This window comes from Oncorhynchus mykiss, chromosome 9, assembly GCF_057628025.1.
Source record: "Oncorhynchus mykiss isolate SJ-2025 chromosome 9, ASM5762802v1, whole genome shotgun sequence".
Classification (NCBI taxonomy): Eukaryota; Metazoa; Chordata; class Actinopteri; order Salmoniformes; family Salmonidae; genus Oncorhynchus; species Oncorhynchus mykiss.
Window position 1 is genome coordinate 7,032,093 of NC_143030.1, and position 14,403 is coordinate 7,046,495.

Genomic DNA, 14,403 nt, shown 5'->3' on the forward strand with positions numbered 1-14,403 from the left:
CACTGCCATAGAGATCCTATGATCACAGCTGAAACACTTCCTTAGCGTTAGCATCAACTCACTGTCATAGAGATCCTATGGTCACAGCTGAAACACTTCCTTAGCGTTAGCGTCTACTCACTGCCATAGAGATCCTATGGTCACAGCTGAAACACTTCCTTAGCATTAGCATCAACTCACTGTCATAGAGATCCTATGGTCACAGCTGAAACACTTCCTTAGCGTTAGCATCTACTCACTGCCATAGAGATCCTATGATCACAGCTGAAACACTTCCTTAGCGTTAGCATCAACTCACTATCATAGAGATCCTATGGTCACAGCTGAAACACTTCCTTAGCGTTAGCGTCTACTCACTGCCATAGAGATCCTACCATAGAAATCCTATGGTCACAGCTGATACACTTCCTTAGCGTTAGCATCAACTCACTGTCATAGAGATCCTATGGTCACAGCTGAAACAGTTCCTTAGCGTTAGCGTCTACTCACTGCCATAGAGATCCTATGGTCACAGCTGAAACACTTCCTTAGCATTAGCATCAACTCACTGTCATAGAGATCCTATGGTCACAGCTGAAACACTTCCTTAGCGTTAGCATCTACTCACTGCCATAGAGATCCTATGATCACAGCTGAAACACTTCCTTAGCGTTAGCATCAACTCACTGTCATAGAGATCCTATGGTCACAGCTGAAACACTTCCTTAGCGTTAGCGTCTACTCACTGTCATAGAGATCCTATGGTCACAGCTGAAACACTTCCTTAGCGTTAGCGTCTACTCACTGCCATAGAGATCCTATGGTCACAGCTGAAACACTTCCTTAGCGTTAGCGTCTACTCACTGCCATAGAGATCCCATGGTCACAGCTGAAACACTTCCTTATAGCGTTAGCGTCTGTATTGAACCAGGGGTGGCATAACAAAGTCTTCTTCTTCCGTCAGGATTCTTCAAGGGGTCCTTGAGAAGATCCGGTTGAAGATTCAGAGAGTGGAGAAGGCTATCCTGGCCCAGAGGGAAGAATGCAAGGAGCCGTGCACTGTCTCCTGCCCCATTCCTGTTGTCTCTGGTGAGGATGCGGACAGTGGGGTGGGTGGTTCTGTGGGTCGGGGTGGTTGATTCTGTGGGTGGTTCTGTGGGTGGGTGGTTCTGTGGGTGGTTATGTGTGTGGAAATGTAGCTTACAGTAAGTCAGTCTGACTCATGCTCTCATGATGAGGTGACCCTGCCTGCCACTTCAACATCACTGTCACCCAAGAGGGAATTCTCTCATCATGAGAGCATGAGTCATTGATTTCTTAAGACGTTGATTTCCCAGGGCGAAAGACCGAGCTTCCGATCCCACCTGTGGCATCAGACTAATCTTATCTGCCCCCCCCCCCCCCCCCCCCAGGTAAGGAGTGTGAGGACATCTTCAGGAAAGGAGGAAGGGATTCTGGGATGTATCTGATCCAGCCTGACTCCTTCTACCAGCCCTACAAGGTCTACTGTGACCAGACCACACAGAAAGGAGGTTGGTGCTCTCTCTCTCTCTCTCTCTCTCTCTCTCTCTCTCTCTCTCTCTCTCACTCCAGCCATGCTTGTGTATATCTAGAACTTTTAAATACATGAGGGGGAGTGAAAAAGTGCTTTTGGAGAAAGGAATCGGAGAGAATCTATCCATTTATCCTTTATTTGAACTGTATATTATCACCCCCCCCCCCCCCCCCCCCAGGCTGGACCACTATTCAGAACAGGAAGGATGGTTCTGTAGACTTTGGCCGGCGTTGGGACAACTACCGCAGTGGTTTCGGAAACATCGCCTTCGACGTCGGAAAGGGACATTGCAACACTCCAGGTGAGAGGAGGGAAATATGAATATGAATATATTACAATGGAAACATACAATTTCATTTATATTCAGTCAATTTAGGAGGTAAAGTCATGGTGTCACTGACCGTGTGTTTGTCCTGTGTCATGTGACAGGGGAGTACTGGCTGGGTAACGACCGCATCAGTCAGCTGACCAAGCAGGGACCCACTGAGGTCCTCATGGAGATGGAGGATTGGTCTGGCAACAAGGTCCACGCCCAGTACAGAAAGTTTACTATACAGGTAACACAGCCACGCCCAGTACCCACAGTTTACTATACAGGTAACACAGCCACGCCCAGTACCCACAGTTTACTGTACAGGTAACACAGCCACGCCCAGTACCGAAAGTTTACTGTACAGGTAACACAGCCACGCCCAGTACCGAAAGTTTACTGTACAGGTAACACAGCCACGCCCAGTACCAACAGTTTACTGTACAGGTAACACAGCCCAGTACCAACAGTTTACTGTACAGGTAACACAGCCACGCCCAGTACAAACAGTTTACTATACAGGTAACACAGCCACACCCAGTACCAACAGTTTACTATACAGGTAATAGTATCTTTACTATACAAGGAACAGACAGACAGACAGACAGACAGACAGACAGACAGACAGACAGACAGACAGACCATACATCTACACTTTCCAAACAAATTTTTCCAAAACGGCCATCAGAATAGATCCCCAAACGGCCAGCAGAATAGATCCCCAAACGGCCAGCAGAATAGATCCCCAAACGGCCAGCAGAATAGATCCCCAAATGGCCAGCAGAATAGATCCCCAAACGGCCAGCAGAATGGGGTCTGGAGTTGGGTTACTGGAAAGCACTTTGCACGGAAAATGTTGTGAAATGTGAATAATGATAATTAAAATCCTGATTAATTGGGGGGCCTCCCGAGTGGCACAGGCTGTGTTGCAGCCGGCACAGGCTGTGTTGCAGACCCATGAGGCGGCCCAGCGTCGTCCGGGTTAGGAGAAGGTTTAGCCAGATGCTCTAGCTACTCCATGTGGCGGGCTGGGCGCATGCACGCTGACTACGTTGTACAGTGTTCCCTCCGACACTTTGGTGCGGCTGGCTTCCAGGTTAATAAGCAAGCAGTGTGTCAAGAAGCAGTGCGGCTTGGTAGGGTCGTGTTTCGGAGGACGCATGGCTCTCGACCTTCGCCTCTCCCGAGTCCATATGGGAGTTGCAGTGATGGGACAAGACTGTAACTACCAATTTGATATCACGAGACTGTAACTACCAATTGGATGTCACGAAATTGGGGAGAAAAAGTGTTTATTTTTTAATGTACGAAAAAATCCTGATTGATTTATTAATGTATTGCAGGGCGAGACGTCCAACTACATATTGGCGATCGATGGGTATTCAGGAACAGCCGGTAACGTGATGCTGGACGGAGCTACGGCGCTGTTTGGAGAGAACCGGACCATGACCATCCACAATGGAATGATGTTCAGCACCTACGACAGAGACAACGATAACTGGTATGGGATGATGCTGGATGAGGTGGGGGGCTGTATGTCTGCTAGTTATTTTCCAATGAAGACCTAGACAACCAGGTGAGGGGAGGTCCTAACTAATCAATGAAGACCTAGACAACCAGGTGAGGGGAGGTCCTAACTAATCAATGAAGACCTAGACAACCAGGTAAGGTGAGGTCCTAACTAATCAATGACGACCTAGACAACCAGGTAAGGGGAGGTCCTAACTAATCAATGACGACCTAGACAACCAGGTAAGGGGAGGTCCTAACTAATCAATGACGACCTAGACAACCAGGTAAGGGGAGGTCCTAACTAATCAATGACGACCTAGACAACCAGGTAAGGGGAGGTCCTAACTAATCAATGACGACCTAGACAACCAGGTAAGGTGAGGTCCTAACTAATCAATGACGACCTAGACAACCAGGTGAGGGGAGGTCCTAACTAATCAATGAAGACCTAGACAACCAGGTAAGGGGAGGTCCTAACTAATCAATGAAGACCTAGACAACCAGGTAAGGGAAGGTCCTAATTAATCAATGAAGACCTAGACAACTAGGGGAGGTGAGGTCCTAAGTAATCCTAGACCTTAGTTGATCAATCAAGTATGGGGAGGTTTGAAAACCCGCAGACACACAGCCCTCCAATAATTACATTTGGTTTAGGGATTTTTGTTCAGTCAATCAAAACATCTCTCTCTGTGTCTGTCACCCCCCTCTCCTCTAACAGGACTCCAGGCGATCCGTCCAAGCAGTGCTCCCGTGAGGACGGCGGTGGTTGGTGGTACAACAGGTGTCACTCAGCCAATCCAAACGGCCGTTACTACTGGGGCGGGACTTACACGCGGTACATGGCAAAACACGGCACAGATGACGGCATGGTGTGGATGAACTGGAAGGGATCCTGGTACTCTATCAAAGCCATCTGCATGAAGATCAGGCCCTACTTCGCCTCGCGGTAGACACACACAGGGACACACAGGGACAAGCACAGAGACACACACAGACACACACAGAGAGACACACACAGACACACCGAGAGACACAGGAAGGGACCTTTAGCTGAATCAGGTCAAAAACAAAGGTTTGCACCCTTTCGGTACCCAGGACGATTCAACTCTGACCCGTAGCTGACTTTCTGTTCTACCTAATAATTTACTGCACCCACCTGGTAGTCCCAGGTCTAAATCAGCCCCTGATTTAGAGGGGAACACCTGGTAGTCCCAGGTCTAAATCAGCCCCTGATTTAGAGCGGAACACTGAAAACAAGGTACTGGCTTGGAGGCTCTCTATGTTCGTACTGTATGTGAGAGCCAACAGAGAGCACCAATGTGTCATAATCATAATCTGATCGAAATCTCTGAAACACTAAAGGAAACGTATAATGACTTCAATAGGGGCTTTTTTTTTAAAAGAAACTACAGAGGAACAAATGGTGCATGACGCAGAGAAAAAGAGAGAAAAGGGATGTTGTTGTTTCAAACCTGAACCTGATGTCTTAATTATAATTTTTTTTATAAGGTTGAACAGAGAAAAGTCAAGTAAAAAGAAGATTTAAAAAAAACACATGTGTTGTCGCTGTGTGATGTGTGATTGTCCCTTACGTTACTCAATAAAAACATGTTGTGGAACTTATTTCATGTTTTCTCGTCATCATCGTATCAACTCACAGCCATCAGATCATTTACCTGGAATGTGAATGGGATGAAGTGACCTGTAAAATGTGAAATCAAATATGATATACAGCTATATATATATATATATATATACAGTGGTGAGATCAAGTATTTGATACATTGCCGATTTTGCAGGTTTTCCCTACTTACAAAGCATGTAGAGGTCTGTAATTTTTATCATAGGTACACTTCAAACAAAAATCCAGAAAATCATATTGTATGATATTTAAGTAATTAATTTGCATTTTATTGCATAAATATAGCCCCCTTAAGTTAATACTTTGTAGCGCCACCTTTTGCTGCGATTACAGCTGTAAGTCGCTTGGGGTATGTCTCTATCAGTTTTGCACATCGAGAGACTGACATTTTTTCCCATTCCTCCTTGCAAAACAGCTCGAGCTCAGTGAGGTTGGATGGAGAGCATTTGTGAACAGCAGTTTTAAGTTCTTTCCACAGATTCTCGATTGGATTCAGGTCTGGACTTTGACTTGGCCATTCTAACACCTGGATATGTTTATTTTTGAACCATTCCATTGTAGATTTTGCTTTATGTTTTGGATCATTGTCTTGTTGGAAGACAAATCTCCATCCCAGTCTCAGGTCTTTTGCAGACTCCATCAGGTTTTCTTCCAGAATGGTCCTGTATTTGGCTCCATCCATCCTCCCATCAATTTTAACCATCTTCCCTGTCCCTGCTGAAGAAAAGCAGGCCCAAACCATGATGCTGCCACCACCATGTTTGACAGTGGGGATGGTGTGTTCAGCTGTGTTGCTTTTATGCCAAACATAACGTTTTGCATTGTTGCCAAAAAGTTCAATTTTGGTTTCATCTGACCAGAGCACCTTCTTCTACATGTTTGGTGTGTCTCCCAGGTGGCTTGTGGCAAACTTTAAACGACACTTTTTATGGATATCTTTAAGAAATGGCTTTCTTCTTGCCACTCTTCCATAAAGGCCAAATTTGTGCAATATACGACTGATTGTTGTCCTATGGACAGAGTCTCCCACCTCAGCTGTAGATCTCTGCAGTTCATCCAGAGTGATCATGGGCCTCTTGGCTGCATCTCTGATCAGTCTTCTCCTTGTATGAGCTGAAAGTTTAGAGGGACGGCCAGGTCTTGGTAGATTTGCAGTGGTCTGATACTCCTTCCATTTCAATATTATCGCTTGCACAGTGCTCCTTGGGATGTTTAAAGCTTGGGAAATCTTTTTGTATCCAAATCCGGCTTTAAACTTCTTCACAATAGTATCTCGGACCTGCCTGGTGTGTTCCTTGTTCTTCATGATGCTCTCTGCGCTTTTAACGGACCTCTGAGACTATCACAGTGCAGGTGCATTTATACGGAGACTTGATTACACACAGGTGGATTGTATTTATCATCATTAGTCATTTAGGTCAACATTGGATCATTCAGAAATCCTCACTGAACTTCTGGAGAGAGTTTGCTGCACTGAAAGTAAAGTGGCTGAATAATTTTGCACGCCCAATTTTTCAGTTTTTGATTTGTTAAAAAAGTTTGAAATATCCAATAAATGTCGTTCCACTTCATGATTGTGTCCCACTTGTTGTTGATTCTTCACAAAAAAATACAGTTTTATATCTTTATGTTTGAAGCCTGAAATGTGGCAAAAGGTCGCAAAGTTCAAGGGGGCCGAATACTTTCGCAAGGCACTGTATCTACTGTAGCCAACTGACAGCGAACATATCTACTGTAGCCAACTGACAGCGAACATATCTACTGTAGCCAACTGACAGCGAACATATCTACTGTAGCCAACTGACAGCGAACATATCTACTGTAGCCAACTGACAGCGAACACATCTACTGTAGCCAACTGACAGCGAACATATCTACTGTAGCCAACTGACAGCGAACATATCTACTGTAGCCAACTGACAGCGAACATATCTACTGTAGCCAACTGACAGCAAACATATCTACTGTAGCCAACTGACAGCGAACATATCTACTGTAGCCAACTGACAGCGAACATATCTACTGTAGCCAACTGACAGCGAACATATCTACTGTAGCCAACTGACAGCGAACATATCTACTGTAGCCAACTGACAGCGAACATATCTACTGTAGCCAACTGACAGCGAACATATCTACTGTAGCCAACTGACAGCGAACATATCTACTGTAGCCAACTGACAGCAAACATATCTACTGTAGCCAACTGACAGCGAACATATCTACTGTAGCCAACTGACAGCGAACATATCTACTGTAGCCAACTGACAGCGAACATATCTACTGTAGCCAACTGACAGCGAACATATCTACTGTAGCCAACTGACAGCGAACATATCTACTGTAGCCAACTGACAGCGAACATATCTACTGTAGTCAACTGACAGCGAACATATCTACTGTAGCCAACTGACAGCGAACATATCCTTGTGAATTAATTTCTGTTGCTTATGTAATTGATAGTCTGGTTACTGATACATCCATCTTTTGAATTGCGATTCATGCTCACTGTCCAAGTTTTCATTGGGGGTAGATCAACTGCACTATTATTACCCCAAAATGTCACGCCCTGATCTGCTTCACCTGTTTCCTTGTTATTGTCTCCACCCCCTCCAGGTGTCGCTTATTTTCCCCAGTGTATTTCTCCCTGTGTTTCCTGTCTCTCTGTACCAGTGTATTTATCCCTGTGTTTCCTGTCTCTCTGTAACAGTATATTTATCCCTGTGTTTCCTGTCTCTCTGTACCAGTGTATTTATCCCGGTGTTTCCTGTCTCTCTGTACCAGTGTATTTATCCCTGTGTTTCCTGTCTCTCTGTAACAGTATATTTATCCCTGTGTTTCCTGTCTCTCTGTACCAGTGTATTTATCCCTGTGTTTCCTGTCTCTCTGTACCAGCGTATTTATCCCTGTGTTTCCTGTCTCTCTGTACCAGTGTATTTATCCCTGTGTTTCCTGTCTCTCTGTACCAGTGTATTTATCCCTGTGTTTCCTGTCTCTCTGTACCAGTGTATTTATCCCTGTGTTTCCTGTCTCTCTGTACCAGTGTATTTATCCCTGTGTTTCCTGTCTCTCTGTACCAGTGTATTTATCCCTGTGGTTCCTGTCTCTCTGTACCAGTGTATTTATCCCTGTGTTTCCTGTCTCTCTGTACCAGTGTATTTATCCCTGTGTTTCCTGTCTCTCTGTGCCAGTGTATTTATCCCTGTGGTTCCTGTCTCTCTGTACCAGTGTATTTATCCCTGTGTTTCCTGTCTCTCTGTACCAGTGTATTTATCCCTGTGTTTCCTGTCTCTCTGTACCAGTGTATTTATCCCTGTGTTTCCTGTCTCTCTGTACCAGTGTATTTATCCCTATGTTTCCTGTCTCTCTGTACCAGTGTATTTATCCCTGTGTTTCCTGTCTCTCTGTACCAGTGTATTTATCCCTGTGTTTCCTGTCTGTTTGTACCAGTGTATTTATCCCTGTGTTTCCTGTCTCTCTGTACCAGTGTATTTATCCCTGTGTTTCCTGTCTCTCTGTACCAGTGTATTTATCCCTGTGTTTCCTGTCTCTCTGTACCAGTGTATTTATCCCTGTGTTTCCTGTCTCTCTGTACCAGTGTATTTTTCCCTGTGTTTCCTGTCTCTCTGTACCAGTGTATTTATCCCTGTGTTTCCTGTCTCTCTGTACCAGTGTATTTATCCCTGTGTTTCCTGTCTCTCTGTACCAGTGTATTTTTCCCTGTGTTTCCTGTCTCTCTGTACCAGTTCGTTTTGTATGTTTAAGTCAAGTCAACCAGTCTGTTTTTCCCCCGTACTCCTGTTGCAATTCTCCTTTTTCTAGTCCTCCCGGTTTTGAACCTTGCCTGTTTCTGGACTCTGTACCCGCCTGCCTTGACCTTTCTGCCTGCCTGACCTTTCTGCGTGCCTGACCATTCTGCCTGCCTGACCATTCTGCCTGCCTGACCATCCTGCCTGCCTGACCATTCTGCCTGCCTGACCATTCTGCCTGCCTGACCATTCTGCCTGCCTTGACCACGAGCTTGCCTGACCATTCTGCCTGCCTGACCAGTCTGCCTGCCTGACCAGTCTGCCTGCCTGACCAGTCTGCCTGCCTGACCATTCTACCTGCCTGACCATTCTGCCTGCCTGACCATTCTGCCTACCTTGACCACGAGCCTGCCTGACCATTCTGCCTGCCTTTACCATTCTGCCTGCCTTGACCACTCTGCCTGCCTTGACCAATCTGCCTGCCTGACCATTCTGCCTGCCTGACCATTCTGCCTGCCTGACCATTCAGCCTGCCTGACCATTCAGCCTGCCTGACCATTCTGCCTGCCTTGACCACGAGCCTGTCTGCCACTCTGTACCTCCTGGACTCTGATCTGGGTATGACGTTTTGCCTGTCAACAACCATTCTCTTGCCTTCCCCTTTTTGGATCAATAAATATTGTAAGACTCCAGCCATCTGCCTCCTGTGTCGCCGTGTGGCATGATACAAATTGCCTTGCTCAAGCGAGCAAGAGAACGTAGGCTAATTTCATAAAATGAAAAACTAATGGTCTATTTTTTTGGCATCAAATACCCTACGCCTTGAAAGTCATGTACTGATTATATTTAGCGTACGTTGATGAATGACGATCACTGCAACAGCTGCAGTGTTGCTGATTAGATTAGCCATGTCATGTACAGTAGTAGTCTGAGAAAGTTTATAAAGACAAAACGTGGACACGTGGAAGTATTTGTTTTGGAAGGATGATATTTTTGAATCTAAAATGTGACCTTCGCTTCAGGTCACATTTTAATTTAATTAACTAGGCAAGTCAGTTAAGAGCAAATTCTTATTTTCAATGACGGCCCAGGAACAGTGGATTAACTGCCTGTTCAGGGGAAGAACGACCGATTTGTACCTTGTCAGCTCGGGGGCTTGAACTTGCAACCTTCCAGTTACTAGTCCAACGCTCTAACCACTAGGCTACCCTGCCACCTAACTTGTTACGTGTGTTTTGGCCATGGGACTAAAGCCTGGATGGCCTGGTAAAAACCTCATAGCTTTATTGCCCAATATATTCCAAAATTCTATCAAAATGCACCATGGACATCATGGCGGTTGTGAGCACAGTGTTTCTGATCAGATCAGATAATTATCTTCTCATGTATTTGTGTGACTACGATGCCGTCTTTAGAGCACAGCGTTTTCTGCTTGGTTTCCAGAGCATTGACAGAGTGAAATGAAAGAGGCTAATTATCGAGGTCTGACGATGCTTCTCACTATATAGTAAAAGGCGTTTTGTGTTGAGTCTGGTGCTAATGTCTAATGTAGACTATTTTGAAAACTGCCGTTGTGCTGTGTTTATGAGGAGCACCCTCGTGTATGAGCTGCCCGGCTGAGATCTCAGATTGTGAAACCGCGACACAAATGTATATTCAACAGAGTGAGAGGGGTTTAGGGACATAGACACATTTTTTGGAAAACATTCTAGAACGTCAGATTCTCCTGTCTCCCCTTCAGAACCCAGGCATTCCGTTTCTTCTAGAATCTCTTCCAGAACCTCTTCTAGAACCACCAGGTTCTGTTCTAGGTCCTTAAGCTCAGTCAGCAGTTAAGTCTGGACGATGGGGATGGTTGCGTAGCCGGTCTACGGCGGGGGGACCGACATCCACCGGCTGTGGTGTGATCTTAGGGATGTCCTTAAAAGGAGAGTTCTTTTTGTAGCGACTGGTAGCTGTCGTGATCGATATGGAAACCAAAGGTCCCATTGCACAATCCTTGACCAGACAGCAGTTTGATGTCAATGTCCACCTAGGGTGCAGAGAGAAACATAGAGTATACTGAGGCACCCTATTCCCCTACATAGTGCACTACTTTAGACCAGGGCCACCTAAGCAAACCACAGAGACTACGTCTGAACAGGTACTCACCATATAGCGCGATATGGATCAACAAGTGTTAATTTATCAAGTGTCTGAGTGCCGATTCAGGATCAGTTTAACCTTTAACATCACATCATCATGCTTGATGCTTGATGCGTACGGTCCCTGGTCAAAAGTAGTGAACTATGTAGTGTAACAGGGTACCCTTTCAGACACATGCCAACGTCCATCCAGCGTCCATCCAACATCCATCCGACGTCCATCCAACGACCATCCAACGTCCATCCGGCGTCCATCCGACGTCCATCCGGCGTCCATCCGGCGTCCATCCGACGTCACTCCAGAGTCCATCTGATGTCCATCCGACGTCCATCCGACGTCCATCCAACGTCCATCCAACGTCCATCCGGCGTCCATCCGACGTCCATCCGGCGTCCATCCGGCGTCCATCCAACGTCCATCCGGCGTCCATCCAACGTCCATCCGGCGTCCATCCGGTGTCCATCCAGCGTCCATCCAACATCCATCCAACATCCATCCAACATCTAATTTAGGATAACATTTTTATTTAGGATTATAGTGTGCTTGTTGACATTTACTGCATTGATTGATAGGAACAAGCCTTTCACAGCCACTGCCGAACTCTGTACGTGACAAATAAAACGTGATTTGACTTGATCTGATGAGTTGCAGGGAAACACAGAGAGACAGCTAGGAGAGCAAACAGGAAGGAGTTGACCAAGGGCTTATACATTAACTCTGAGGTAAACATTCAAGGACCTTGACTGGTGGGATGAGGTAGGAAAAGATCATAGCTATGTTCCAAAATGGCACCCTATTTCCTGTCTAGTGCACTACGTTCAACCAGGGCCCTGGTCTAAAGTAGTGCACCGCATAGGGAATAGGGTGCCATATGGGACAGGCCCTATGTTTGTCATGAGTCACCTGTTCTCACAATTGGAGAAAAATCAATAGTTGTGTGCCAATAGGCCTATATTCAAGTCTCATCGCCTATCCTCATCTCCTTTTTTTTATTTTTTTTTAAATCTCCTTTCCTTCTTGAGCCCAGAAAGGAGTTTATGTTTATGTTTATATTTACTGTACCATGAACTTTCCCCGGGCCCAGATTAAGCTCCGGACTATGAAATATTTCCTAGTGTTGATGTCTTCAGTATTATTCTACAATGTAGAAAATAGTACAAATAAAGAAAAACCCTTGAATGAGTAGACGTGTGTCCAAACAACTGTATGTTGTGAGTGATTGTATGTGTTAGCCTCTTTAACATTCATCAACACACACAACAACACACACTAATCCCAGTTACCCAGAAGTTAAATTCATTTCCTGTTTTACTTCTGGGGGGGGAAATGCCGTTAACAATTGGGATTACCTTTGTGCAAAGGAAGTGAAGTCTCTTCCCTCTCAAATGTAAACTCTCGGCCAAGTCACGGACAAAAATGCATTTTTTTTAGTTTTCATAAATTTTTAAGATTTAGACAATTTTGACTTTGGAGCTGTGGTAACCATTTACCACATGGTAACCATGGTACCATGGTAACCATTTACCACATGGTAACCATGGTACCATGGTAACCATTTACCACATGGTAACCATGGTACCATGGTAACCATTTATCATCCGCACAGGGGAGCTTGAAAATCGCTGCACAGGTTTAAGAACTGCCTCCACCCAGTCCAAATTCATCCAATCAACAACGAAAACCCCAAACCAGGAATTACTGCTGCTCGTAATCACAGTGTTCTATGACAGATTCTCACCGTTTCTGTCCTCTTGAATCTGTCCACAAGAGATTACACACACACACACACACACAGTCTAGTATAACTAACCTTGTGGGGACACACAATTAAGTCAAATTTAAAATCCTATTTTCCCTAACCCCTAAACCTAAACCTAAGCCTGACCCTAAATCTAAGCCTGACCCTAAACCTAAGCCTAACCCTTAACCTAAACCTAAACTTAATTCTAACCCTAACACTAATTCTAACCGTAACACTAATCCCCTTATAAATAACATTGGACCTTGTGGAGACTAACAAAAATGTCTACATTTGGTCAAATTTGTGTTCGTTTACTATTCTTGTGGGGACTTCAAGTCTATTTAAACACGTCCAATTTACACACACGGGGCTAATATACTCTACAAAGACGGTTTCAATTGAACATTAGTATTTTGAGGAATTTCGATACATTTTTTAGGCTTAGAACTCAGCCTAAAAAATGCCCAGAGGTAGTCATTTTGAACCGTTGTAGATTCATATGATGTATTTCATAAGATTAAAATACTATGGTAGTGGTTTACTAGTGATTTAATTCAGTCAATATTAGCTGTGTGCTAATCGTTGGGGTGAATGGCACATAGCTGACAGAGCACAGAGTTCAGTCAACTATCCATGTTGACAACAAACTGATTGGACCAGCAAACTATTCCACCATTGAAGTTCTACATGTCAAACCAAGGTTGCCTGAACCCATTTTCTGATTAAAAAAAATATTGTTCTTATTTTTTTTTATAAATAAATTATAATAGATTATATTATTACATATTCTTAATATTTCTTATATACAGTATATTATTATCATAATTATCACCTGGGGCAGCAGGGTAGCCTAGTGGTTAGAGTGTTGGTAGGTTGCAAGATCGCAAGGTTGTAAGTTCAAACCCCAAAGCTGACAAGGTACAAATCTGTCGTTCTGCCCCTGAACAGGCAGTTAACCCACTGTTCACAGGCCGTCATTGGAAATAAGAATTTGTTCTTTAACTGACTTGCCTAGTTAAATAAAGGTGAGGTAAAGGTCACATTAAGGTCACATTAAGACAGTGGCTGATGATTTGGTCGTTTTGTGCCTTTCTCTATGAGGTGCTGAATCAATGCAGAACTGTGTGGGAGACAAATAAGACTCAATTAACTAGGCTATGATAATATACCGCCCATCTCTGACTGATCATAACATGGGTATATAAATCCTAACTTCTGCCTCAGTCAAAATACTTACTTAGTCATGTATTTATGTCAATGGGAGACTAAGGAAGTTAGGATCCCCCCCCAATAGGCCTAAATAACTGAGATGTTCAGCTTAATATATTCTCAATGTATATCATATTATATCCTAATGTCTATATATTCTCAATGTCTATGATATTATATCTTAATGTCTATATATTCTCAATGTCTATCATATTATATCCTAATGTCTATATATTCTCAATGTATATGATATTATATCCTAATGTCTATATATTCTCAATGTATATCATATTATATCCTAATGTCTATATATTCTCAATGTATAAGCCTATACCTTAATTAGGACCATAGAGCTCTCTGACATGTAATGTTATTAAATCTTATCTATAATTAATATTGTGGTTGATTTCTGTTTATACTATAAAATATACCTTTTTCCCTCTAACTTTTGACTGTTTGTTTTTTTTTTTTACCCAAGAGACATGCACATAAAGAATAATATAATAATTATTATAATTATAATTATAAAATACCTTTAAACATACAACACAAAACATGAAG

General features: G+C 43.9%; 1 protein-coding gene across 1 annotated transcript in view; it reads left to right on the top strand.

Moving 5' to 3' along the window:
- The window catches only part of LOC110531328 (fibrinogen beta chain), a 10,555-nt gene extending 5,576 nt beyond the window's left edge, over positions 1-4,979 (top strand). The window contains exons 6-11 of the mRNA XM_036987044.2: positions 944-1,068; positions 1,392-1,511; positions 1,713-1,835; positions 1,964-2,091; positions 3,188-3,345; positions 4,075-4,979. Of these exons, the coding sequence (XP_036842939.2) occupies positions 944-1,068; positions 1,392-1,511; positions 1,713-1,835; positions 1,964-2,091; positions 3,188-3,345; positions 4,075-4,306 (886 nt within the window). The 3' untranslated portion in view covers positions 4,307-4,979. The remainder of the gene's footprint in view (positions 1-943; positions 1,069-1,391; positions 1,512-1,712; positions 1,836-1,963; positions 2,092-3,187; positions 3,346-4,074) is intronic.
- The last annotated feature ends 9,424 nt before the right edge of the window (positions 4,980-14,403 follow it).